Source organism: Musa acuminata, chromosome BXJ1-5 (assembly GCF_036884655.1).
Source record: "Musa acuminata AAA Group cultivar baxijiao chromosome BXJ1-5, Cavendish_Baxijiao_AAA, whole genome shotgun sequence".
Taxonomy (NCBI): domain Eukaryota; kingdom Viridiplantae; phylum Streptophyta; class Magnoliopsida; order Zingiberales; family Musaceae; genus Musa; species Musa acuminata.
In genome coordinates, this window is record NC_088331.1 from 2791160 (window position 1) to 2818726 (window position 27567).

Consider the following 27567-nt stretch of genomic DNA (forward strand, 5'->3'; position numbering starts at 1 on the left):
ATATGCTTGTTGGCAATGGGCTTGCACTGTAGTGATCGACTGTGAATGATAGACTTGAACTGTTGGGTATACTGGATTTGATTGATTAGCATGAACTGGTGCAAATGCATATACTTGTTGCGGATGTGGTTGCACTGTAGGGATCGATTATGATTGGTAGACTTGCACTGGTGGGTATACAGGTCCTGATGGATTAATATGAACTAGTGCATAAACTTGCACTCCTACGCAGGTTGTTGCAAGATTGGCAGGATATGTAGGTGTGAAGTTAGTATGAATCGGTGGGTATACAGTTCCTGATGGATTAGTATGAACTGGTGCAAAAACCTAGTATGCTTACATTCCTGGGTAGCTTGGTACAAGATTGGTAGGATCTATAGGTGCGAAGTTACTGCGGTAGGAGCTTACAAGAACACCCAGTCCCCTGGGTTGAAGTTGATGATTGCTTGATGCCAATCCACCATCTTCCTCTTGGATAACCTGTGATCTAATCATGGCATTTCTAGGGTTGTTGCTGGTGATCGTCTGAGGAACTTTCTAGTGGGAAGGGTTGTTGATCTCATCGGAAGAACTTGAACAAGTGGTGATACTCTTGTGAGCTCCATGCTTCTTTTGAATCAAGCACAACACATAGGAATTAAACTATAGATCAAAACAAAGTATCAGCGGCATTAAAATATGACACTAATAAAGATCGTGAGATCATGAACATAATGTTAGAACCTTTATGCTGCCATCTAATTGATGAGGTTGTGAGATGGGATCATAGTTCATATATTCCTGCATGATTCAATCAATCTTTTCACCTTTCCCACCTTTCCTGTACAATAAACCAAAGATTTCTTGGTTTCGATTCAATGGCCATGAACTTTGATTTGTTTGTCAGCTCCTATGGCTTTCTAGTATCCATCGATGGCCTTTTGATTTGATCGTGACCCATTGGGATACTTGCGCTTCTGAGAGATAAAGAAGTACCACTTGTCTTCTCTAAATTGTCGGTAATTCTCTGTCAGTAATCCATGAAATATGCATTTAATTTGATGATATTAAAAGACATAACAATACACCGAGATGAAGTAAACATTACCAACAAGCTTGTTAGGATGGTACTTGTACACGTTGATGTCCTTGAGGACATTGAAGTACAAGGGAAGATTAGCTATCTTTCACTAGAGATAATATTTTATGAGCTTATCTTCATGTAGCTTGAAATCAAAGCCAACGACACATATATTAGCTATCTTTCGCTAGAGATAATATTTGATGAGCTCATCTTCATGTAACTTGAAATCAAAGCCAAGGATACTTGTTTCATATATATATATATATATATATATATATATATATATATATATATATATATAGTTTATTAGTTGATAAGGATTTAAATATAAATATAAATTTTTAGCATTCAATCACAAGTAGAAAGTTGATTAATTAGTTAAATTATTGCGTCGTTGATTAAAGATAGATGTAATTACTTGTTTGCAACGTTGGCGACCATTGTCAAACTTGTAGAACTTAAAAAGAGCAAAGAAGAGAGAGAGAGAGAGAGACACACACACACACATAGCCAAAAGCTAATTAGCTTATCATTCCAATAAGATGACTTAGATTTGGGATAGCTCACGATGGAATCCCTAGAACATGGCTCAAAGAAAACGATCATTAAATATTGTTCGATAAAGAGAAAGTAGGATTAGGAATAAATAGGTAGAGTCACATGAGCTGTCTTCTTCTATGCGGTGACCATTAAACATTGGCTGATACAAAGCAACTTATTTATTTATTGGACAAAGAAAGCCACTTTAATTGTACTTCACTCGTCCGGAATAACCAAAGAAACGTTCTTCCAAAAGGTTCTCCCCTTATCTTCCACAATCATAGCTAGCACTATAGCGAAACTATTGCACTGCTAAATCTGATTCTTCTTCATAATAATTCCTAAGGCGGATTCATGATTTGGAAGTTGATGAAGAAAAGAAGGCCAATATGTGTGGTGATCAGTACTTGATGCTATAATAGTTTGAGATGCCAGATTCAAGTTCCTCAAGCTGAAGACAAACCAATGGATAAGCCAAAGCAACTGTGAGGAATAAGTTCCTTCCCTGACTCTCTCTCTCTCTCTCTCTCCCTCTCAAATCCCAACATCCTAATCTTATCTGAACTCAGAAAATTAAAGGATAAACAACAGCTCAAGGAAAGCATCATTGGGAAGGCGTAGAGTAGATGTGCTGATAGAGGTAAGAAAAGTAGGGAGCAGAAATGATGGCTGCAGGTGTGAGTGTGCTCCAACATGATGGCTTTGGTAGCTGGCCGTTCATTTCATGGCCCCTCCATATCCTTCTTGTTTGGAACGACATAGAAAAGCTCCACAGATCGGTGCAGATATTTGGGACCTTATCACGTGCCCCTGCCACCTATTACGACTACTGTGTCTTGAAGGAATAAATGTCCTTTATTTGGCTGCTGGATGAAAGCAAGGCTTTCTATTGTTCCACAGATCGGTGCACAATTGAGCACAGAAGCAGCAGAAGAACTGAGTGTCATCCCATGAGCTTCGTCCTCACTTCTCAGTCAGGAGGGTGCTCATTTATCTTGTATAATAGTGAGAAATTTTCTCTCTCTCTCTCTCTTATATATATATATATATATATATATATAATGAAATAAGAAAGTCAAAATATTTTGATCAAGTCCAGAGTCACATATTCAGGTCCTTGATTAAATTTTACAGCAGATCAATTCGACACGAATCTCAAAGATCGTGACATGACATGATTATTTCTGCTGTGATTGTTGGACACGATAAGCCAACTTGCCTATTATTTCTCCAACCATGTGGGGAGCCACGTGCAGCCCATTCGCAACGGTCAAACGACAACCGGTTATCACGTACGCGACCACGATAAGTTATGGGAAATCGCAGTCCACTTCACGCCTCGCCCAGTCGCTTTCTATCTCATTTAAGACGGCAATCCAAAAAGTACACGAGTTCGTAGGCCCATCGTCAACCTGTTCTCCCATTGGTTGTTGTCTCGGACTTTTACACGTGTAATCTTCCAATTGGCCTTTTTTTTCCGTGTTGTACGACTGCCAACTGGTACGGCCGAATAGCCTCTCACACAAGTAGCGTCTCCTTTTCCCGGTCCCCAGTCCGGGCCTAAACAAGCAGCATCTGACCGTCCATTGCGGCGCATTATTGGCGAACCATCCGATCCGACGGTCCCGGTTGGCGAGGCATTGTTAAGGGGTCTTGATCACCAAAAGAGTCCAAATCAACCCAATTGAAACGGTGGGCCCAGTGCCACGTCTCAATAATAATCGAGCACCAGCTAACAACCACTAAACCCCATAGTTCCTAAAGCATCCGGCAAAGTTGAATCAGACGGCCCCAATTCACTCTCCGATTCATTAAAGAGTATAAATTAACTTAGTGTATAGGGTAGGCTCCATCCGTCGCCTTAAACAGAGCATAACGATACATAAACTACTGGAACTTTACCTAACACAAAAGCTAACAATACCATAGCTTATCTATGAATAAGTTGCTGCGTCCGCTCCACCTGATGTCAGTAATTTTGAGGTACAGTTAAGGGTAAACTTGGTGATGGGAGAAGAGGACGCCCATCGGCCCAAAGAAAATTGAGAGAAACAGGGGATGTTAAGATTCTGTTCAACCGTCCGATTAGAAGATCCATGGAATCCGCCGTCCACGTCGTCGGTCGTGAGATGCGGATCCCTTTCTGTTTATAAATATTCTAAGCTCCACTGGAATTTAGTGGCAAAAGAGGGAGTGGGGAGAGAGAGAGCAGTGGGGAATTCTAGATTGTTGAGATCGGATCGAAGCTCTATGGGCGAGGCATTGATGAGGGACTACGAGATCGGGGCGGAGATCGGGCGGGGGCGATTTGGGGTGGTGCGGCGGTGTCGGTCGGTGGCCACGGGGGAGGAGTTTGCGGTGAAGTCGGTCGATAAGCGGCTTCTCGCGGACTCCGTCGACCGCGAGTGTGCGGCGCGGGAGGCCAAGGTCCACGGCCTCGCTGCTGCCCGGAACCCCTACGCGGCGCAGATCTACGACGCATATGAGGATGACCACTGGGTGCACCTAGTGGTGGAGCTCCTCGACGGCCCCGACCTCTGCGACCGGATCGCCGCCCGCGGGGGGACACCGTTCCCCGAGCCGGAAGCGGCAGCTGTGGTGGAGGCGCTTGCGGAGGCCCTAGCTGGCTGCCACCGACGGGGGGTAGCGCACCGGGACGTGAAGCCGGACAACGTGCTCTTCGACGCGCTGGGCCACCTCAAGCTGGCCGACTTCGGGTCAGCTCAGTGCTTCCTCGATGCAGACGGGGAATGGGCGCCGATGAGTGGGCTGGTGGGAACACCGTGGTACGTGGCGCCGGAGGTGGTGGCTGGTCGGGAGTACGGGGAGAAGGTGGACGTGTGGAGCGTGGGGGTGGTGATGTACATGATGCTTTCCGGCGGAGCGCCCCCGTTCTACGGGGACACAGCGGCGGAGACCTTCGAGGCGGTGGCCAGGGCCAACCTGAGGTTCCCGTCGAGGGTCTTCCGCTCGTTGTCGCCGGCGGCCAAGGACCTGATGCGGCGGATGCTCTGCAGGGACGTCGCAAGAAGGTTTTCCGCCGAACAAATCCTCGGTAAGTTGTACTGTTCATCTTGATCGATTCTATCCCATTTGATTTCAGTATCAGACGGTCTTGTTGTTCGATCCTATTGTTGATTTCTTTGATTCTAGTTACTCTGTTTCTGCATCTTTCTTTTCGCCAAGAACTCATTTCTTTATTCAGATATAGGGATTTTAACGTAGTGACGATTCTTTGTTGATAACCAGGGCATCCTTGGATTTTAAGTGGAGGGATGAGTCCGGTGGAGGGACCAAGCCGGGATCCATCACTGTCCATGGAGAGCCCGGAAGGCTCGCTGCTTGGGCTCTGCGCATAGCGCATACCGTGTACGAATACGGCATATTTTGTTTTCTTCTACGGTCACTTTCGTTCGAAGAAGGTTTTAGAACCGATGAGATAAGAGATGATGAGGTTTCCTCCACCGGAGTGTACATAAAAATGTAAAGCCTCCCCATCCCTCGTGGGATGTTCCTTCTACTCGTCTGTTTGACTCGTTGGCGTGGAGATGTATGGAGAGGAAGAAGATATGTGAGAATTTGCATCTTTTGTATCTGCTTGTATAAAAATTAAGTGTATCCTTTCCTACCTGATAGCTGCGGTCTCTTATTTCCTCCCGTCTCTGCATTCGTATGTGCCCTGCCCATGTTGTCCGGTTGGTTGTCGTTGGGCCCTTTGTTTACTCTCAATAATTCTGCTGTCGACTTACTACACACCGCAACAGAAAAGTGACTTCCCCCTACCCCGCAGTGTCTATCAATGCATTGTTAATGACGGCTCCGCGCAAGATTCTCACGTCAAATCATGACGGGCTGGCACGGCGCATGCGTTTCCTGTGGCAGTCCACAGGCGGTCTCCATTCAAAGCCTCGTCGCATTGACACATTTGCATTAGGATTATTTTTGGGAATCGATATTAAACCGTGATTATTGAATTGGGTTGCAGTTGAACGACTAAACTATTAGTGGAACAGATCTCAAGCCCACAGTATAGTCTCCAAAACCAGATGCTGTAGAGTGTCTGCCGCATGCAATTGGGACTCCTGCTTCTTGTCTGGCAGTGGAAATTGCATGTGCCTTGCTTTCTCAGTGGCTCGTAATGCAGATAGCACCTCACGGGAGGATGACATCAATGTGGATTTGCCTTGCCCATGCCGTTCTGTCGAGTGGAGACAAAGGAGACCACATGGTGTTCCGCAGTACCTGCTGCCTCAAACTGCCAAACTGTCGAACAGATACCATCCCGAAGTATTCAAGATAAGGACCTGTGGTTATATATTAAATAATAAGTAAAAATAATAATTGAATTATTATGAAAAATAATTCATATTAACTCATGAGTTTTAGTGGGGTCTGATGTGGACACACTTTTGATGCAGTGGTGAGTTGCGTGAAACACTCGAATTGGAGGAATCAATGATATGGTGACACTGTTGGAGCACGCGTTGTACCACCATTCGCGCACGGTTTCATTTTAGTGGCGAATGATGGCTTATCCACCATGAGGTGAAGTCCTGCTGGGGGTAAGATCATGAATCCCACGCATCCGACACTTGTAGCAATTTAGATCATCACGAGTTGCTTATCCTAGAAATCAAACCATGTTCTACTTCAGTGCTTCAATCCACAGTTGGGAAGGTCCAGATGATTCCTGTGGAGTATGTGTCATGATTCATGCCCGCATTATTGCAAGCTCGAATGAGAAGAACTTGGTGATATGCTATCATCATATGATGACAATTAAACAAGCATATCTCGTTCTCCATCTCATCCCTTCCAGGTGGTGGCGGAATCCTCTCTCACATTCACACTACTTGCTCCATAAACAAGCATATCTCGTTCCTTCTTCTTCGTTCTACATACATCAACATCTTCTTCCGAATAAATTCATGCCACCGATATCTGCAAAAAAATAGTTTTGCCCCATTGATTTCTTGCATCTGTAACCCAATCTGTCCGTGTTTACTCTTTCCTCCATCTCACTGGTTATGCTGAACCGATGACATCAGTGATCACGCTCACAAAGGTCGGATTATAAAGAAAGCGATATGGAAGAAAAGTTCATGTCCTCATGCGTCAAAATCACTGGAGCTGCTCCTCACAGTGCATGGATAATGCAGGCAACAATTATTTGACAAGAACTGTTTTCTATGTTGAATTGTACTACAACTCCAAATCACCTTATTTTGTTTGACTAAACCAATAATTGCATTTGTTGTAGCATATCTATAAAATCTTAATTTTTATTGGGGGTAAATAAGTTAATTTATTTCTTTCCGATCCTATCTTTATATCCACAACTTTTATGTGATTGCTATGAACAGCTTATATATACATATATATATATATATCATTGTTTCATGCATTGTCCTAATGCCAACAGGAAAATGTGAAGCAATGTAATCAGGAAATGGCTTGCCAACTCACAGTAAATTGCAAAGGATGTGGATGAAAGCTAAGCAAAAATGGTCAATGAATAGACTGAACACAAATTTCAACCACACATTCTTAGTCTTATTAAGTAATTAATTAATGAATATTCATAACTCATGCATCTGCCTAAGTATTTATTTAACGTGAAGTATGAATGGCTTAATGTTGTCAAGCTGTTAAAATTTTTACTATTTAATGAGTTATTTAATTATGATGAATCTTGTATTTAAAGTATTAATTTTTTTTATTGATATGTGATGTTATTATTTTATTATTTCATGTATTATGAAATAGTTAAAATGATTTATTATTTTATTATTTTCCATGTATCAAAAATCATGAATCATGTATTGGTTTTTCTTAATGATGCATAATAATGCAGTGTTGACATGAGACATATGTGATTGAGTATTAATATTTATTATATATAATTTTAATTTTAGGTTAGAATCTTGATAGTTTTCTTATCATAGGTTTACATCTCATTGATAAATTTATGATTTGACATATGGGATGACATTTAAGTCGATCAAGGATAAGATTGGTTCTCTTGATTTATTTGAGTTTCATAATAATTTTTATTTTTATTTTGAATAAAAAAAATATGTATATAATACGACATATGATATGAAAAGTAGATAAAAGAATATATATGATGTTTGATATGATTTTGATCTAACTTATCTGACATGCATTAAATATGGTGTATTATTTAATTCTTTTCCTTCGGTGGTCTAATTTTTAGCATTCAATCACAAAAAGAAAGTTGATTAATTAGTTAAATTATTGCGTCGTTGATTAAAGGTAGATGTAATTACTTGTTTGCATCGTTGGCGACCATTGCCAAACTTGTAGAACCTCAAAGAGCAAAGAAGAGAGAGAGAGAGAGAGAGAGAGAGAGAGAGAGAGAGAACCAAAATCTAATTAGCTTATCATTCCAATGAGATGGCTTAGCTTTGAGATACCTCACGATGGAATCCCTAGAACATGACTCAAAGAAAACGATCATTAAATATTGTTTGGTAAAGAGAAAGTAGGATTAGGAATAAATAGGTAGAGTCACATGAGCTGTCGTCTTCTATGAGGTGACCATTAAACATTGGCTAATACAAAGCAACTTATTTATTTATTGGACAAAGAAAGCCACTTTTATTGTACTTTACTGATCCGGAATGACCGAAAGAAACGTTCTTCCAAATGGTTCGCTTCTTATCTTCCACAATCATAGCCAGTGCTATAGCCAAACTATTGCACTGCTAAATCTGATTCTTCTTTATAATAATTATTAAGGCGGATTCATGATTTGGATGTTGATGAAGAAAACAAGGCCAATATGTATGGTGATCAGTACTTGATGCTATAATAGTTTGAGATGTCAGGTTCAAGTTCCTCAAGCTGAAGACAACACAATGGATAAGCCAAAGCAACTGTGAGGAATAAGTTCCTTCCCTGACTCTCTCTCTCTCTCTCTCTCTCCCTCTCAAATCCCAACATCATAATCTTATCTGAACTCAGAAAACGAAAGGATAAACAACAGCTCAAGGAATGCATCATTGGGCAGGCGTAGAGTAGATGTGCTGATAGAGGTAAGAAAGGTAGGGAGCAGAAATGATGGCTGCAGGCGTGAGTGTGCTCCAACACGATGGCTTTGGGGCTTTGGTAGCTGGCCGTTCCATTTCATGGCCCCTCCATATCCTGCTTGTTTGGAACGACATAGAAAAGGTCCACAGATCGGTGCAGATATTTGGGACCTTATCACGTGCTCCTGCCACCGTGTTACAACGACTATGTCTTGAAGGAATAATTGTCCTTGGTTTGGCTGCCGGATGAAAGCAACGCTCTCTATTCTGCCACAGATCGGTGCACAATAGAGTGCAGGAAGGAGCTCATTTATCTTGCGTGATAGTGAGAAATTCTCTCTCTCTCTCTCTCTCATATATATATATATATATATATATATATATATATATATATATATATATATATATATGTATGTGTGTGTGTCAAGTTGTATATTTTTAGTTAAAATATTATAAGAAAAAAAAATAGCAAGAAAAAGAATATGGAATTAGAAAGTCAAAATATTTTGATCGAGTCCAGCCTTTATTGGACTTTTACAGAAGATCAACTTCGACACGAATCTCAAAGATCCTGACATGACATGATCTATTTTTAATTCAATTGTTGGACACGATAAGCCACCGTGCCTATTATTTCTCCAACAATGGGGGGAGCCGCGGGCAGCCCATCCGGAACGGTCAAACGACAACCGCTTATCACCTACGCGAACACGATAACTCAGTGGAAATCGCAGTCCACTTCACGCCTCGCCCAGTCCCTTTCTTCCTTATTTAATACGGCAATCGCAGTAGTCCAGTTCGATCGTCAACCTGCTCTCCCATTGGTTCTTGTCTCCAAGCTTTTTACACGTGTAATCTTCCAATTGGTTTGCTATCCCAATTGTACGTCTACCGACAGGGACAGCCGAATACCCTCCCACAAAAAGTAACGTTTCCTTTTCCCGGTCCCCAGCCCGGGCCTATTCAAGCAACAGCTGACCGTCCATTGCGGCGCATTATTGGCGAACCATCCGATCCGACGGTGCCGGTTGGCGAGGTGATCACCGAAAGAGTCCAAATCACCCAATCGAAACGGTGGGCCCAGTGCCACGGCTCAATAATAATCGAGTACCAGCTAAAAACCACTATAACCCCATAGTTCCTAAAGCATCCGGCGAAGTTGAATCGGACGGGCCCAATTCACTTACCGAATACAAAAACTAAGAATGCAATAGCTTATCTATGAATAAGTTGCTTTGTCCGCTCCACCTGATGTCAGTAATTATGCGGTATGGTTAAGGGTAACTTTGTGATGGGAGAAGAGGATGCCGTCGGCCCGAAGAAAACATACAACACAGGAGAAGTTAAGATTCTGTTCAACCGTCCGATTAGAAGAACCATGGAATCCGCCGTCCGGGTCGTAGGGTTTCCCTATCTATCTATAAATATTCCAAGCGACACTGGAATTCAATGGCAAAAGAGGGAGGTGGTGAGAGAGTGGAGACGGGAATTCTAGATTGTTCAGATCGGATCGACGCGCTATGGGCGAGGCATTGACGAGGGACTACGAGATCGGAGGCGAGATCGGGCGGGGGCGCTTTGGGGTAGTGCGGCGGTGTCGGTCGGTGGCCACGGGGGAGGAGTTTGCGGTGAAGTCGGTCGATAAGCGGCTCCTCGCGGACTCCGTCGACCGTGAGTGTGCGGCGCGGGAGGCCAAGGTCCACGGCGTCGCTGCTGCCGGAAACCCCTACGCGACGCAGATCCACGACGCATACGAGGATGACCACTGGGTGCACCTAGTGGTGGAGCTCCTAGAGGGCCCCGACCTCTGCGACCGGATCGCCGCCCGGGGGGGGACGCCGTTCCCCGAGCCGGAGGCGGCAGCTGTGGTGGAGGCGCTTGCGGAGGCCCTAGCTGGCTGCCACCGACGGGGGGTAGCGCACCGGGACGTGAAGCCGGACAACGTGCTCTTCGACGCGCTGGGCCACCTCAAGCTGGCCGACTTCGGGTCAGCTCAGTGCTTCCTCGATGCGGACGGGGAATGGGCGCCGATGAGGGGGCTGGTGGGGACACCGTGGTACGTGGCGCTGGAGGTGGTGGCGGGTCGGGCGTACGGGGAGAAGGTGGACGTGTGGAGCGTGGGGGTGGTGATGTACATGATGCTTTCCGGCGGGGCGCCCCCGTTCTACGGGGACACGGCGGTGGAGACATTCGAGGCGGTGGCCAGGGCCAACCTGAGGTTCCCGTCGAGGGTCTTCCGCTCGTTGTCGCCGGCGGCCAAGGACCTGATGCGGCGGATGCTCTGCAGGGACGTCGCAAGAAGGCTTTCCGCCGAACAAATCCTCGGTAAGTTGTCCTGTTCATCTTGATCGATTCTATCCCATTTGATTTCAGTACCAGACCGTCGTGTTGTCGAATCCTACTGTTGATTTATTTGATTCTAATCGTTCTGTTTCTGGATCTTTCTTTCTGCCAAGAACTCATTTTTTGTTCAGATTTAGGGATTTTAACGCAGTGATGATTCTTTGTTGATGACCAGGGCATCCTTGGATTTTAAACGGAGGGATGAGTCCGGTGGAGGGGACAACCCGGGATCTTTCACTGTCCATGGAGAGGCCGGAAGGCTCGCTGCTTGGGCTCTGCGCATAGCGCATACCGTGTACAAATACGGCATATCTTGTTTTCATTTACAGTCACTTGGTTCGATTTTAGAACCGATGAGATCGAGAGATGTGTGAGAATTCCTCTCCACTGGAGTGTACATAAAAATGTAAAGCCTCCCCCCATACGTCGTGTGATGTTCCTTCTACTCGTCTGTTTGACTCGTTGACGTCGGGACGTATGAAGAGGAGGAAGACGTGAGAATTTGCATCTCCTTTATCTGCTTGTATAAAAATAAAGAGAACCCTTTCCTACCTGATAGCTGCCGTCTCTTACATTCGTAATGTGCCATTACAACAGGACTGCGACTCCTGCCCATGCTGTCCTGTTGGTTGTCGTTGGGCCCTTTGTTTACTCTCAATAATTCTGCTGTCGACTTACTACACACCGCAACACAAAACTGGGGCTTCCCCCACCCCCGCATGCGGGAGACCTTTGGGCACGTCTATCGATGCATTGGTAATGACGGCACCGGGCCTAATATTCCATGTCAAATCATGCCGGGCTGTCACCGCGCATGCGTTTCCAGTGGCAGTCCACAGGCGGTCTCCATTCAAATCCTCGTCGCATTGACACATTTGTATTAGTATTATTTTTTAGAATCAAAATTAAATCGTGATTATTGAATTGGGTGGCAGTTGAACGACTAAACAATTAATGGGACAGATATCTGTTCTGCCCACAGGATTAAGTCTCCAAAACCAGATGCTGTAGAGTGTCTGCCGCATGCGATTGGTACACCTGTTTCTTGTCCGCCAGTGGAAATTGTATGTGCCTTGCTTTCTCAGTGGCTCATAATGCAGATAGCACCTCACAGCAGGATGACGTCAATGTGGTTTCGCCTTGCCATGCCATGCCATTCTGTCGAGCGGAGACAAAGGAGAGCACATGGTGTTACGTAGTACCTAACAAGACATGTTGCTTCAAACTACCAAACTGTCCGACACATACCATCCATGAATGAATTCAAGATAAGGGCTTTGGATTATATATTATATAATTAAGTAAAAATAATTGAATTATTATGAAGCTCCAGATGATATCCTGTGGAGTATGTGCCATCATGATTCATGCCCATTATTGCAAGCTCGGATTAGAAGAACTTGGTGATATGCTATCATCATATGATGATGACAACTAAAATATGCTGACACATACAAAGAATGGGGCTGAGCTCCCCTTCAGATGCAGTACCGTTCTTTCTCCATCTCATCCCTTCCAGGTGGTGGGGGAATCCTCTCACACGTACGCACTACCTGCTCCATAAACAATCATATCTCGTTCCTTGTTTCTTCTTCTCCTTCTTCTTCCTTGTATACATCAACGTCTTCTTCCGAATAAATACAAGCCACCAAGATCTGTAAAAAAAATAGTTTAGCCCCAATGATTTCTTGCATCTGCGACCCGATCTGTCCATGTTCATTCTTTCCTTCATCTCACTGTTAATGCTGAACCGATGACATCACTGATCACGCTCATAAAGGTCGTATTATAAAGAAAGAAAGCCATATGGTAGAAATTTTCATGTCTGCATGCGTCAAGATCACTGGAGCTTCTCACAGTGCAAAAGATGTGGCTGAAAACTAAGGGGAAAAGGTGAATGAATAGACTGGACACAAATTTCAAGTACACATACTTAAAACATTAAGAATTCAAATCTTAGACATAACTAAATGTTTACCTCTCACCAAGAGTGAGCACTTGAGTGAATGATAGCTGACTGCATTACACACAACACATAGTTCTCCCTCTTATCAACTTAAGATTAACACAAAAAGCTCCAGGGAAAACAAAATAATGTTTGGTGCTGCCAAGTGCCAACTATTCACCCAATTAAAAGAGGGCTTGGGTGCATAGACAAAACCCACCATTTAAAGAATAGCAAAATTAAAAAGTAGAATTGAAATATCCTTTACTCAACTGTTCCCAGCATTACTTAGTACATCAATAGAAAATGGATGAACTGCAATTCAAGATATAATTTCTCTTTACACTTTAGAAAACAAATAATTTCCCTAAAAGTATGGTCATGTATTACTTAAGAGTTAAAAACACCTTCTGTAAAGTGCATGATCAAGGCATAATTAGCAAAACATATCTGACTTTGTGACTTTGATGACCTATTAAGATATTTTATTATATTTATAGATGACCTATTAAGATATAACTGTGTATATCTAATATATAAAAAGTTTCAAACTATTGATACTTTTGATGTGTATAAAAATAAAGTTAAAAGATAATTAGATTAAAAAGTTAAAATTATTAAATCTGACAAAAGTAATATATTTTATGACAGATATGATGAGTTAGGTCAAAATCCTAATCCTTTTGTCATATTCTTTTAAAAAAGATTTTATACTTAGTAAGTCTTACTAAATGTGTCATGACAAAATAATATTATTAAAAGTTAAAGTCATACTCTGATGGATATGATTAGAAGTCGATGTAGCATGAAGCATTATGATAACTATATATATCTTAAGTAAGGTTCCTAGTAAGTTAGTTCTATCAACCCAATTTAAATTATGAATTAGTAGAAAACTCAAGTTGAGACATATACATATTTGGAATTGTCTTGTAGAGATAAATTTTTTTAATTCATATGAAAAAAATTAGATCCAAAAATTATTTTAAGTATTTTATTGATTATCTAAAAAATTTAAGGGAAGCAAATTTTATTACCCTAATCATAGTATAAGGATAGTAGAATATGATAATACAAAATTTCTAAAAATGATAATAATAGTAAGTGAAAAATAGTAAAAGATTAATTTTAATATATAGGAAATATAGGTTAATGCTTCTTTATTATATCCTATTCAAGAAGTTGTTCCTCAAATCACGGAATGAATTGATAAGGATGAATAATATAATAATATTAATAAATTCTCATATGATATTCATGTGTCTACTAATGATCTTGTAAAATAATCATAAACAATAGTTTTGAGAAGATCACAATGGAAAAAGAAAACTATTTTTTCTAATAATTATATGGTATATCTTAAAAAAATATATTATAACATAAGAATTAAAAGAAACCCCTTGTAAGATATGAAAAGTAGTGATTATAAAAGATGGAATGCAGTGAAGGAATAGCTAAAATCCATAGATCCAAGAACTTATTGAATTACCTAATAACTGTAAAATAGACAAATGTTAATGGGTCTTTAATGTAAAATGTAACTCAAATGATAATATTAAATAATATAAAGTCAGACTTATGACCAAATATTTTTCTAAGAAAGAAGACATTAACTATAACAAGATTTTTCTATAGTTAAAAAAAAATTATTGAGGATTGTAGTTGATTATGATATTGAATTATATCAGATGAATGTGAAAATAATATTCTCTCAATAGAGAAAATCTATCTATAATAAACCGAATGATTTGCAGGTAACGGAAAGGAAAGTTGGGTTTACAAACATAAGAAATTCATTTATGACCTAAAATAAGTTTCGATATATAAAGTTTCATAATACTATTACTTCATTCGAATATAAGAAAAATACTATTAATAAGTGTATATATCTGAAAATCAATAAGAGTAAGTTTATTATATTAGTCTCATATGTAGATGATATTTTGCTTATCAATAGTAATATCGATTTATTATATAAAACTAAAATATTTTTTATTAAGAATTTTCAAATGATTGATATGAATGAAATAGTTTATGTTATTAGTATTGAGATATTAAGGGATATATATTAAAGATTATTAAAACTGTCTCAAAAATTTAGAAATATTTAAGGATATTGATCAAGTCTTTGAGAGATTTAGTATGCAATTATTTTCAACTAATAATACACTTATTACTATAGGTAAAAAATTCAGTCAAAGTTAGTGTTCTAAGAATGACTTAGAAAGAAATTAAATGAAAAATATTTTTTATACATACTTAATTGAAAGTCAATTATATGTTCAAATCTATTGACACCATATATTAATTTTATAATTAGAATACTAGGTAAATACCAAAGTAATCCAAGAATAAAATATTTAAAAAATAAATAAAATGATGAGATATTGATATGCTAATTTAGCAAATTACCTCAAAGTCCATTTTAAGATTTACATTAATGTTAGCTAGAGAGATAATTTCTTAAAAAACTATAAACTAATTATTTATTACATCATCAATAATGAAGTTGAATTTGTGACATGCCTTAAGACTACATATTAAGTTTCATGATTGTGAAATTTTACCTAGTGTAGTTAATTTAATTGTCAAGCCGAAGATATTTTATGATAATACTAGAGTAATTTTTTAATCTAAAAATAATAAGTACTCTAGTGATTCTAAGCAAGATGAAGTACTTAATGGTTAGATAAATAGTCTAAAAATAAATAAGTGTCAATTGAGATCCTAAGCACTACTTTAATGATTACTATTTTATTTACTAAAGCTTTATAATCTAAAATATTTAAGAAATATATTATTGGAATGAGGTTTGTGCCTAACTCATACAAAATAAGGTGGTGTATAAAGTAGATACTATTATTAATATTTTTCTTACTTATTTTATTAATAATTTATTTTTATCATCATGTTTATATTTATATATATGTATATCATAATTGAATATAATAACAAGATTATCTTGATAAGATAAATTGTAAGAGTCATTATAGATTATATTAAGAAAGATTATAGTATTATTGTATATAAAAGAGAGCATGACATTAATGACATATAATCGTTATAACTCGTATTAGTAGCCAAACTTAATATAGTATTATAAAATTTATTAAATTTATTAGCTTATTTTATAAAATTTATAATCAATATAAAATACTTTTTAAAATGTTCACAATTCAATTAGGTAATATTATTTTTAAATAATTTTTTATTTATTAATTTAATTTTAATTATATATTACTAATTAATGCATTACATGAAGAATATTATATTATGTGGTTCTATTTAATTAATAAGATATATTATAAATTTGATTTGATTATGATTATCAACTAATAGAAATAGAGTTTATTTATGATAGGATTCCTTAGAATATGATTTTAATGAAAGAAATCTTCCTAATTACTTATCCAAAATTCTCTACTTTTATCTATAAATAGATAAGACCTCGTATGGATTCATCACGTGATAAGATACAAGATAGATTATGGATTTACTCATTTATCCAAACTAATTTACTCTCCCCTTAGTCTCTATTTTCATAATTTATAATGATCTTATGAATGACCAAATTAGAGAAAATAAGAGTCTAGTTTATTTTATAGATACGTGCTATTGCTACCTGTTGACTGAATTACAAAACATATTTTCAGAGCAAATAAAGATTTTTTAATGATATTAAAAGATATACATTCTATTGTTATTTAAATTTATTTTTTTATATTATTTTTTTTAAAAAATAACATGATTAAAATATTTATTCTTACATCCATAACTCACGCCACTCCTCCCAAAGGTCAACAGGAGGAGTAGAGATCAGAAAGAAAGAAAGAAAAAAAAAGAGATAAATAGATTAAGAAAAAGTGAGATCATTAGAATTTATTTTCCATGCCCATTCATCATCATATGGTTGGGAAGAAACGTCAATCGCTAATATTTGATAAGTGAAAATGAGGCCAAAAAAAAAGAAGATTGTCCTTACCCCAATAACCATTAGATATAAGATCGAAACCCAAGATAATCCGATTAGTAGTGTTAAGAAAAATGGGCATTCTAGCTGAAGGAATATGACAAAGCCAGTTGTCTTCAACAACATAAATAGATGTCCCATTCCCAATTAACTTAGAAATATCATATTGAATCAAGGAAGAGATGCCAAGCCCAACCGATACTACAAGGCTTATAAGGCAGCAAGGTAAATGGTCACCGCATTTTGCTTTTATTTGCTGGAACCAAAGACTGTTATCTTGACATAGATATCTTCGAACCCTTTTAGCATAGAGGCCAACTTTAGTTAGCTGCATACTGTGTACCCCCAATCCCCCAAGTTGCTTGGCCAAAGTGCCAATATTCCAAGAAATGTAATGCATGCCAAAGAAAGCATTTGATGATGTGTTCAATTTTATCGATAATAATAGTCGACATTCATATGACACCAAGTGCGAATGTATGGGGATTGAGTTGACGATAAAGCTGATTAAAGTGATTCTATCAGCTTGGGGGGACAGAAAGTTGTTTTGCCAAGAGTACATACGATGTAAGATTTTATATGAATGTTCAAAACAAAAGGGGGTTACTTCACCGTTTGTGCAACTATTGTGAAGCAAATAACTTGATCTTTGTTAAAGATTTAGTCTGAAATCTTTAATAAAGAAGTTAAATTTAGTCAGTAGCAAATAACTTGATCTTACAAAGCTAAGGCAATTAATAAAGAAGACTTTTGAGTTCTGTCATCGGCCTCCGTTCATGTCGGCTAGCCATGTTGTCTTTGGAAAAGAATCCTCAAGCACCATATATTATCATGTTGGAAACCTTTGATTTGTATATTGCTAAGGACAATTCCTATAGAATTCTTACCAATACGTAATTAACAGCTTCAGTAAATATGTTGCAATTATTCATGCATAAGCACACACAACTGGAATAATATGGGGAAGACGAAGAAAGAACATGCGAAAGCAGAAGCAGCAGCAGAACTTGGACGTCTCATGCCTGCTGTTGCTAGTGCAACTACATCACCAACTAGTACTGTGGTAAGGTATAAACCTCCATCTCCATGTGATCTATATCTTAGCATATGGGTAGGGGAGCACCGTTCCATTCCTTGAGGCACTCGAGAAGGGGATCGATCACCATCCCTTTGTTGATGGCCGCAAAGATCTTGTCGAAATCCTCGCCCGGCGACCGCACCTTCTCCCCCGTGAGGTATCCCGTGCTTAGCTCTGCTCTCACAAATCTATACAGAGGATACGATCTGCACTCCTCGATCCGGTTTGCGGTCGCCGCGTTGCCATTCTCCACCGCCGCTCTTGCTGCCTCCACTTCTTTCGGCAGGGCAGCCTTGAGCTCTTCCTCGAAGGCAGTGATCTTTTGGAAGATGGAGGTGTTCGGGTCCTTCTCCTTCTCTCCGTTGTTCAGTGCATGCTCCACGAGCACCTGCCTTAGCTTCTGCATCAGAGGGTACGTGGAGCTGCATGGGTCGTCGACGTAGCTAAAGACATGTTCCCGATCGATGATCGTGATCAGATCCTTCTCGCAGAACCTGGATGGGTGTAGCTCCCCGTTCACACCGGTCGTCAGGGTCTTTTTCGCCACCTGGATCACGGTGTTCTTTACGGCGTTCTTCAGATTCTCCTCCAAGTGCCTCAAGTCGATGGCTTGGCAGAGCGCGACTAAGTATGTTGTGGACATGAGCTTCAGGATGTCTACTGCCTCGGCTGTCTTCCTGGAGGAGATCAGTCCCAAGGAGTTCACATCCTGGTTGTGCTGCTCTGCACTCTGAACATGGTTGGTCACTGGGTTTGCCAGGAACTGGAGCTCGGAGCAGTAAGCCGCCATCGCGATCTCTGCGCCTTTGAAGCCGTAGTCCAAGCTCGGGTTTCTTCCACCGGAAAGGTTCGAGGGGAGCCCATTGTTGTAGAAGTCGTTGACGAGCTCTGAGAACTGTGCGAACATGAGTTTGCCGATGGCAGCAATGGCTAAGCGGGTGTTGTCCATGGAGACACCGATCGGGGTCCCCTGGAAGTTGCCACCGTGCAAGGCCTTGTTCCGGGAGACGTCAATGAGGGGGTTGTCGTTCACCGAGTTGATCTCACGTTCGATGGACTTCGTGGACGACCGGATGACTTCGATCTGGGGGCCGAGCCACTGCGGTGAGGTGCGGAGGGCGTAGCGGTCCTGCTTTGGCTTCTGGAGCGGGTCTTGCTCATGGAGCTTCTTCGCCATCTTCATGTAGGAGCTGCCCTCGAGGACGTGCTCCATGATAGCGGCGGCTTCGATTTGGCCCGGGTGGTGCTTCAGCTTGTGGGTGAGGTGGTCGGTGAACTCTGGCTTGCCTTGCATCACCTCGCAAAAGATGGCAGAGAGAACCTCGGAGAGGACGGCGAGGATGTTGGCGTCGAAGAGGACCATGGAGGCCAGGCCGGAACCGACAGCGGTGCCGTTCACGAGCGCAAGGCCTTCTTTGGGCTGCAGCTCGAAGAACCCGTGGGGGATTCCGGCGAGGCGGAAGGCCTCAGCCGCGTCGATTGCCTCCCCGGCTGGACTAATGGCCTTCGAGTTTGGCCGGCCGGTGAGAATGCCAGCAATGTAGGACAAGGGGACGAGATCACCGGAAGCGGTGATGGTGCCGCGGAGAGGGAGGCAGGGGCTGATGTTGGAATTGAGGAGGCTGGTGATGGCTTCCAGGATCTCGAACCGGATTCCGGAGTAACCCTGGAGGAGGGTATTGATCCGGACGAGCATGGCCGCCCTTGTCGCAGGCGGCGGCAACGTGTGCCCCGATTGATCACTGCCGGAGCCGAAGATTCCGGCATTGAGGAACCTGCAACACAAGAAGAATCCGTGTGAGCCCGTTATAGCACAACAGCTCATAAGATTTCGATTTCAATCCGAAGAACAACCAGTACTTGAAGATTCTCAAGACCTCCTTTAGAGTGATCATAAGTTGAAATATAATATATCATGCATCTATTATATTTCATGCATCTATCATAAGTTGAAATGTAATATATCATGCATCTATTCTCAAGACCTCATTTAGAGTGATCCAAAACTGAAATATATTGCCAAGCTTGGAGAAAGCTGGGAGGAAATGCATGTTTTGGCACTTTGTCTTCAGTCGGTGGGCTGAGTTTGTTGCCTGGAACGCGCGAATGCCAAACCTGCTGACTTTTGTCTCAGGGAGCACTCATCCATTAAAGTGATGAGGCCACGCACTTGCTCTTACTATACTCTCCTTAAATATGCCTTCCTTACCTACCAAACCAAACTAGGACTTCATGGGGTGCAAACAAAAGTTGCTCCCAACAATCCACGGCCACCTCCCATAATCTACCGACGACTGCTTGAAATAAGGGAGGCAATAAGCAATCACCTGATGAGCTCCTTCTGAAGGGCGCCTCCTTGCTTGGTCCTCCTGTGAGAAGTTGCACCGAACCCTGTGGTGACCCCATAGCTATCGGTACCTTTGGTCATGCTGTCCATCACCCAGTCGCTGCTGGCCCGCACCCGGCCCCTCGCCGACTCCGACAGCTCCACCCTCGCCCCCGATTGCCCGGCCACGGCCGCCACGTGGGCGATCTTGAGCGTGGTGCCCTCCAGGCTCACGAGAGGCTGGCGGGACTCCGCCACCATCTTCTTGACCTCATCGAGGTGGCTCCCGGTCAGCGCCTCGGCCGCCGCTGCCCAGTTCAAGGGGTCCTTGATGCACAGTCCGCCGTTCGCGTGGTGGCCGTTGCGCTCGAACTCCATCAGGTATTAGGAGGAGGTAGCAAAGGGCTTCGAGGGGAAAAAGATGTGGAGGTGGAGATGCGATTGTTGCTTCCTTTTCCCTGAGAGAGCAGACGCCCGAGGGAGGGTTTATATAGAGTTTAGTTGGAGGTGGTTGGTGGAGGGAGGGGTAGTTGGGCAGCGCTGTGGCCGGCCGGATCAGCAGGTCCTACACGTTGCGGATGAATGACACGTGGACAACAGGATTGATGCAGCCCACACACTGTGTTATTCTGTGATATATATATATATATATATATATATATATATATAATTTAGCATGTCAAAAGGATAATATATTTCTTGAAAATAAAAAAAAATTTATTACGACAATGGAACTTTGACTAGCGAGTAGACTTTGGTAGGTGGAGAGACGGTACCCACGTGGGCAGGTGGGAAGAGTAAAAAGATGGGAAGAACTCAAAGAACAGTTCAACAGTTGGACTAAGTCTAGTTTATTGGGTTCTTTAAGACCTTGATTTCTTACATCATTAATGGTGTTGCCGGCACAAGCAACTGCATTAGCATGCAAGAAGGATTTCTTGAGTGATCTTATTTTGTGGGTGGTTGTTAAGGTATATGTTTGAATATATGATACTAAAGAGAAATTATTGTGCTAATATATTGGATTAATGCTTGTATATGCTGTTGCTACAGATGAAATAAGTGCCATTACTATTTGTACTGATAAAGCAATTTTGGCTATGTATGAAAGCTCGCTTATTTTAGTCTTTATATACAAGTCTATAAAAAGTTTAGACTTTGCAATTATTTAAATCTTTCATATGTAACAGATGTCCAATAATTCATATTTTAATAACCTAAAATGCTTTTATTAATTTTTACCAATTATTTGATTAATAAGTTTCTTAAGATATATTAATGTCAATTTGAGTTTTAAAGTCATCAAGTTAATAGTCAACTGACGAATATTAACCATAATATTAGATATATGTAATTTTGACAAACATCAAATTTCTTTTTTTTTCAATGGGAAGTACTATTAATGAAGACTATCCATATGCTCTTGAATTAAGTAGGAAAAAAAAAAATCAAAAAGAGATGCACATAATAGTTTTTGTCAAAATCTTGTTAATCATATAGACCAATATAATAAAATCATAAGTTTTAATTATTTAAGATTCACTATATAAATTTTTTTTATCATCATTAAGATGCATAAAAAAATTATATGTTTAATTAAGTTTAGAATATTTAAGTTTTTATCTATAGTTTCTATTAAAATTTTTCTACGTCTTCCTTTATCACTCTTTTCCGATCGTCACATCTACAGGTCTCTTAAGCACTTACATATAATATCTTAAATAATTTTCTTTAATCTTATCTTCTATCAAAATAATATCTTATTGTTCATGAACAAAAATATTTTTTTCTATCTTTCCTAATAACTATACACATCAATTTCAATATTCTTATCTCAGCAATACAAATTATATATATATATATATTATTTCTTAACTATCTAATACTCATATTTAGAAAATATTGTTGGTCTAACAAATGTCTTATAAAGTTTTTTTAATCTTAAGGGTATTCGATGATCATACAAGACTTCTAACACCTTTCACCATTTTAACAATCATATTTTTCCTTTATGAATAATATTTAATCGATCTCTCCATCTTATTAAATAATTAATCCAAAATATCTAAAGCTTTTACTTAATAAAGTTTCTTGCCCATTCAATTTAATTATATTCTATTTTTAAAATTATTAAATTTATATATTATATGTTCAATTTTAATGGTACTTAATCTAAAATATTTAGTTTTCAAAGATTATCTTCATATCTCCGGTTTATGATTAAATTTACCTAAACTCTTATCAACTAAGATAAAATTTTACTAATCATATAATGATAATCTTTTCTTAGAATTATAAAAATCAAGATTTTAAATCTCGATCCACATGTTGTTAAAAGATTAAAAGATTAAACAATCATATTGTTACCCATATGGTCTATGATAGCAATATGTGATGCCACACAATAAACAATAAGTAGTAGCAACATTGCAGCCGTCGACCACGACTTCAATAATTACGACTTCAATAATTGCACCTTTGAACAATGTTGGTAGATATGGGAGGAGTCGTTTCCCACCAACCCCACGTCGAGCGACCTAAAGATACATAGTTGGAAGGCAATTGCAATGGGACGTCGCGAATGCTTCCTCGGCGTCACAAAACTGCGTTCAATACAATTATGGGTGGTTGGTGTGGGATGGTCTCCACCAAACCCATTTCATTTTATCCAAGTGATGCAGGCCTTGACGAGCTGACACCAACCAAACTTTATCCTTTTGACTATAATTTTTACATTTAATAATGGAACTTCATGCTAGGTTGCTCTTTTTGGTCCACTTTGATTTTTCTTTCTTTCCTCTTAGAATGGCATTGGGATAAATTTTAACTGTCAATCTAACAAGGTAAAATTGATTTGAACTCATTAGTTTTTTGAGTTATCCTGAGTCAAACAATATCTTCTTGAATTGATGTGATACAAAGTCATATTCTACATCTCATATCCGGCTTTAATCAGAATATAAAAACATTTGTATCTTGTATTTCATATTTCTATCTAGTTTTAATCTACTCTTGTAAAAATTTATGATGAAGATATGTATAACAAAATCATTCAGACAATAAAGTTAATGTTCCTTAATTCATTACTCTGGTAAAACACTCCTAGGGAGTTCAATATTTATTTAGTGAGTTCAGAATGAAAACATACCTATATACTTTTGATCTTGTAATTATTGATTTGATAAGAAAATATTTTTCTTACATATCACACTGATTTTTCTTTGACATCTTCAAACTAAGTGAGCTCCATATGTCAAATTTTGATCGATCAAAAATAGTAAAATTTTCACCCGAAAACATAGGGTAGAAGACAACAAATCATATATTTGAGCATAATCCAACTTGATAGCACACAGTTTACACTAATATGGAGGCAAGAAGGACAAATGTATACGACTAGTTGTGTTGTCACGAACCACCAACTCCAGCCTCAAGTCCACATAATGCATGAGGACATCTCATATTTATCATATAGTAGATATTTGTGCCTATGGATAAGCTCAAGAAGATAGAGAAGAAACGACCACCACCATGCAGCATCACTGCATCCTTTTATCTTGACAGACTAAACCAAACAATCACCATCAAATCACCCGAGATGGACGTGCATCTAATAAGAAGTAGGTAAGGAGGAGTTTGCATGCAGTAGTTGGGGGCTTCTCTCTCACGCACACCACCAACCACAACCTAAATACAAGAGAGAGAAGATGTAGAAGCATGTGATTCCTTGTAGCAGTACCATACTAGATGAGATGAGAGTAAGAACATCTGCAAGAATCAACTTGTGTTTTGGCTTTGACTTGAGATCTGCCACGAACTTGTCCATGATCGGTTCTTTTGTGTCCTCGGAGCAAATTGAATTTTCTGTATGTATGACATAATTAAGATAGTGTGATTTCTTTTTATAGATATGATGAATTCAATTAAATATTTTAAAGACTACATAGCAGTGTTTGGGACAAATTTGGATCAGTAATTGTATTTATGAATTTTATATATCAGATTAAATTTGATCCTGTAAGAACATGCGATACAAGAATTGTCATGATTTATCGTATAAATAATGTATAATATTTTTTCGTGAGATATTGATTCAAAAGTATTTTATTCTAATGTAACTTTTAATACATTATCATGAATCCTTTACTCCCCCCCCTAAAGGAAAGATGTTGATGACCCGTAGCAAAGGAGACCCGTGCTCCTCTATCTGGCCTCTCCGTTTCAAGGCTAGATCATCTCCAGCGAGCCTCCCTCATCGATTCGTCACGTCAACACTCCAGATCAACGAGGAGGAGACATCAGGATGAATCCTACATCTTGAATAATAAACCAATCGAACTGACTCATCGGTCGATGATATTTGGACAAACCAAACCCATGTTTGACGTGTAATTTGAATAGGTGGGAAGACAAAAAGATGATTCGACTTGTTACTTTCTTTGCATTTGAAATTGAGCTTGTATTAGCTCTTATATAAACCATGGCTAATAGGAATGCCACATCATATGGTCCCATAGGGTTGAACAAGAACATAGCCAACAGTATTTAATTTATAGAGAGACTGGTTAGTTGAGTGCCCATTGGATCAAATGCAACCCCTTTTAACATGGATAAGCTATTCATTGTTCACAGTTTCAGCCAACATTTCTATAATGCTTTCATGCCTCTACTGTTTTTTCACCTATCCTTTTCTCCTTATGACTGAGCCAAGTGCTATTCAAGTTTTAATGACTATAAAGTAAAATTTATTATGTCAGATATGATTCTACATTACTCGATAGAATGAACAAATATTGTTGTTCTTGCAATTCCTGAATCGAACCTAAAGTGGGAGTATGACTGCTGCAGAACTAGGGAAGCTGCTCTGCTGGTTGCTTGACTGGCTCGATTGGGAAGAGGAAGGTTGCAGATCTCAAAAGCTGTAGATTATTGCTATGATCTAAATTGAACTTTTCGATAGATGGTTGTCACATGCTTTGTATATGCATCACTCCAATATATCATGTGCTATTGTGTTATTTACGTTTTCTTTTTAATCATAGAGCAGCTAATGCATAATTTGATTCAGTTTGTTAGTTATTCTCATCCCCACGCCTGCAAGTATAGAAGGATCAAATAATTTGATAGGGAGATGTAATACTCTGAGTTAGTAGAAGTATGTTAAGACTAATATTATTCACGTATAAGAGTCTAATGCATATAGTACTAGTAACTTAGAATAACATATTTTAACTTAATTATTTATACTCACTGAAGTTAATAAGTCAATTAACCTTATGATCATATGATAAAATCCTAGGGTTTTATTAAAAAAAAAAAAAAACCAAAGATAGGGATTTGATCACTTCGAGAGGATCAATCTTTGAATTGTATTTGTATTTGAATTTGTATTTGTAATCCAAGGCTTTGAATTGTATTTGAATGCATAATAAAAATAACCAAAAGTATTATGTATATATAGAGTTATTTAATATTTAGTCAACTAGGATTAGGATTTTTAACAAAGAAAATAAATAAAACTAACATAATTTGCTACATCAAAGAACTCCTGTCATAATTAAAAAAAACTCAAAATAAAATAAAAATAAAGACTAATATCAAATCCCTAAAATTAAAAATCCTAACATTTTTCGCCTTTGTAAAATAGTCTTATCCTTCAGGCCGAGCTAAGCAATGAATTTTGAAAACTTCTCCATCGATGCTTTGTAAAACTCTCAAGTGACATCTTCAATCAATAAGTTGGTCTATTGAACAAGCACTTTACTGATGCATATTTATGATACATCATAATATGTCGATCAAGTATGGCTTAAGACAAGATTTAAATCTTGCTAGTAGAAGAAATATCTAGCCAATGATGTTGCACCACATCATCCTCCCCTAACTTCTTTTTAAAGTAAGAAACATAAAAAATCGAATATATCCTAGAGCTTACTAGTAAGTCCAAGTGATAAACAACTAAGCCAATACCTTCGAACACCTTATAAGGCCCGAAAAATCAAGGAGATAGTTTGAAGACCAAACGTTTATAGAAGTTTGCTTATAAGATTGAAGTCGAAAGAAAACCCAATCGCTTATTGCAAACTCGCGCTCATTACAATGCTTATTAGCTTGCTGCTTCATTCTAGCTAGTGAAACTATAATATTATCTCTTAGAAGTTGAATAATATTATCCCTATCAAGCAATTCCTTTTCTTTAGAAGAACAAGACATATATTTTGTAATCATGGAAGGAGGTCGATCATAAACAGCTTCAAAATGAATCATTTTGATAAAAGATTGATAAGTAGTATTGTACTATCATTCTGCCCACGGAAGCTATTTCATCCACTCTTTTGGTTTATCACTAGTAAAACATTTGAGATAATTTTATAGGCATCTATTCAATACTTCAATTTACCCATCTATTTGTGGGTGATAAACAATACTATATTCAACTGAATACCCTGCAAGTGAAAGAGCTCATTGCATACTTAAGAAAAATAAAAGCTTGAGTAGCTTTTTCTGTCTACTTAAATACATCTTTTTTCAAAACTGATGTCAAAGAAGTATTGATTTTCCCATAATTCTTCATAAATTTTTTATAATAACTAATGAATCCCAAGAATCCAATCTTAATTGATTTTAAAATTGATAAATCTTTTAAATTTTAGAAGGATCAAATGTAATACTCTCTTAAGAAACAACATGGCCAAGATATTATGCCTCATATTGTGCAAAGGTACACTTCGATTTTTTGATAAAAAGATAATGCTCATGAAGAAGGGTAAAGACAACATGTAAATGTAATAAATGACTTTTTGAAGATGGGCTATATATCAGAATATCATCAAAGAAAATCAGATAAAACTTATGAAGATGAACTTGAAAGATGTTATTCATTAAACTTTAAAAAGTAGATAATGCATTGACTAACGTAAAAGGCATTATAAAAAATTCACGATGACTATCACGTATTCTAAAAGTAGTTTTTTGAATGTCCTCTTTATGTAAATGGAAAATCTAGTTTACTGAAAACTTATGAACCTCCCAATTCATCAAGTAGCTCATTTACCACTGGAATAGGATACTTGTCTTTCACTATAATATTATTGAGTGCTCAATAATTTACACACATATACCAAGAACTATCATTCTTCCTTACTAATAAGACTAGACAAGAGTATAGACTGACACTACACCTTATGACTCCTGCTTCAAGCATCTCCTTAATAATTTTCTCGATCTTTGTCTTTTAAAAGTATGAATAT

At 38.8% G+C, this 27567-nt stretch overlaps 3 protein-coding genes across 3 annotated transcripts; 2 read left to right on the forward strand and 1 right to left on the reverse strand.

Moving 5' to 3' along the window:
* Positions 1-3790: 3790 nt before the first annotated feature.
* LOC135672988 (phosphoenolpyruvate carboxylase kinase 2-like) lies at positions 3791-5238 on the forward strand. Its single transcript, XM_065181611.1, has 2 exons — positions 3791-4658; positions 4853-5238. Exons 1-2 carry the CDS (start codon positions 3854-3856, stop codon positions 4960-4962), a joined length of 915 nt encoding a protein of 304 aa, XP_065037683.1. The 5' UTR covers positions 3791-3853; the 3' UTR covers positions 4963-5238.
* A 4858-nt stretch (positions 5239-10096) lies between these two features.
* On the forward strand, positions 10097-11551 carry LOC135672989 (phosphoenolpyruvate carboxylase kinase 2-like). Its single transcript, XM_065181612.1, has 2 exons — positions 10097-10980; positions 11174-11551. Exons 1-2 carry the CDS (start codon positions 10176-10178, stop codon positions 11281-11283), a joined length of 915 nt encoding a protein of 304 aa, XP_065037684.1. The 5' UTR covers positions 10097-10175; the 3' UTR covers positions 11284-11551.
* A 6256-nt stretch (positions 11552-17807) lies between these two features.
* LOC135672990 (phenylalanine ammonia-lyase-like) lies at positions 17808-20776 on the reverse strand. Its single transcript, XM_065181613.1, has 2 exons — positions 20319-20776; positions 17808-19766 (listed from the first exon to the last, which is right to left on the reverse strand). The coding sequence occupies exons 1-2, from the start codon at positions 20693-20695 to the stop codon at positions 18014-18016; spliced, it is 2130 nt and encodes a 709-aa protein (XP_065037685.1). The 5' UTR covers positions 20696-20776; the 3' UTR covers positions 17808-18013.
* Positions 20777-27567: the final 6791 nt, after the last annotated feature.

Coding starts and splice junctions, on each gene's coding strand:
- LOC135672988 (XM_065181611.1), top strand. CDS start 3,854: ATGGGCGAGGCATTGATGAGGGACTACGAGATCGGGGCGGAGATCGGG. Junction 4,659..4,852: donor TTCCGCCGAACAAATCCTCG/GTAAGTTGTACT, acceptor GTTGATAACCAG/GGCATCCTTGGATTTTAAGT.
- LOC135672989 (XM_065181612.1), top strand. CDS start 10,176: ATGGGCGAGGCATTGACGAGGGACTACGAGATCGGAGGCGAGATCGGG. Junction 10,981..11,173: donor TTCCGCCGAACAAATCCTCG/GTAAGTTGTCCT, acceptor GTTGATGACCAG/GGCATCCTTGGATTTTAAAC.
- LOC135672990 (XM_065181613.1), bottom strand. CDS start 20,695: ATGGAGTTCGAGCGCAACGGCCACCACGCGAACGGCGGACTGTGCATC. Junction 19,767..20,318: donor CTTCAGAAGGAGCTCATCAG/GTGATTGCTTAT, acceptor CTTGTGTTGCAG/GTTCCTCAATGCCGGAATCT.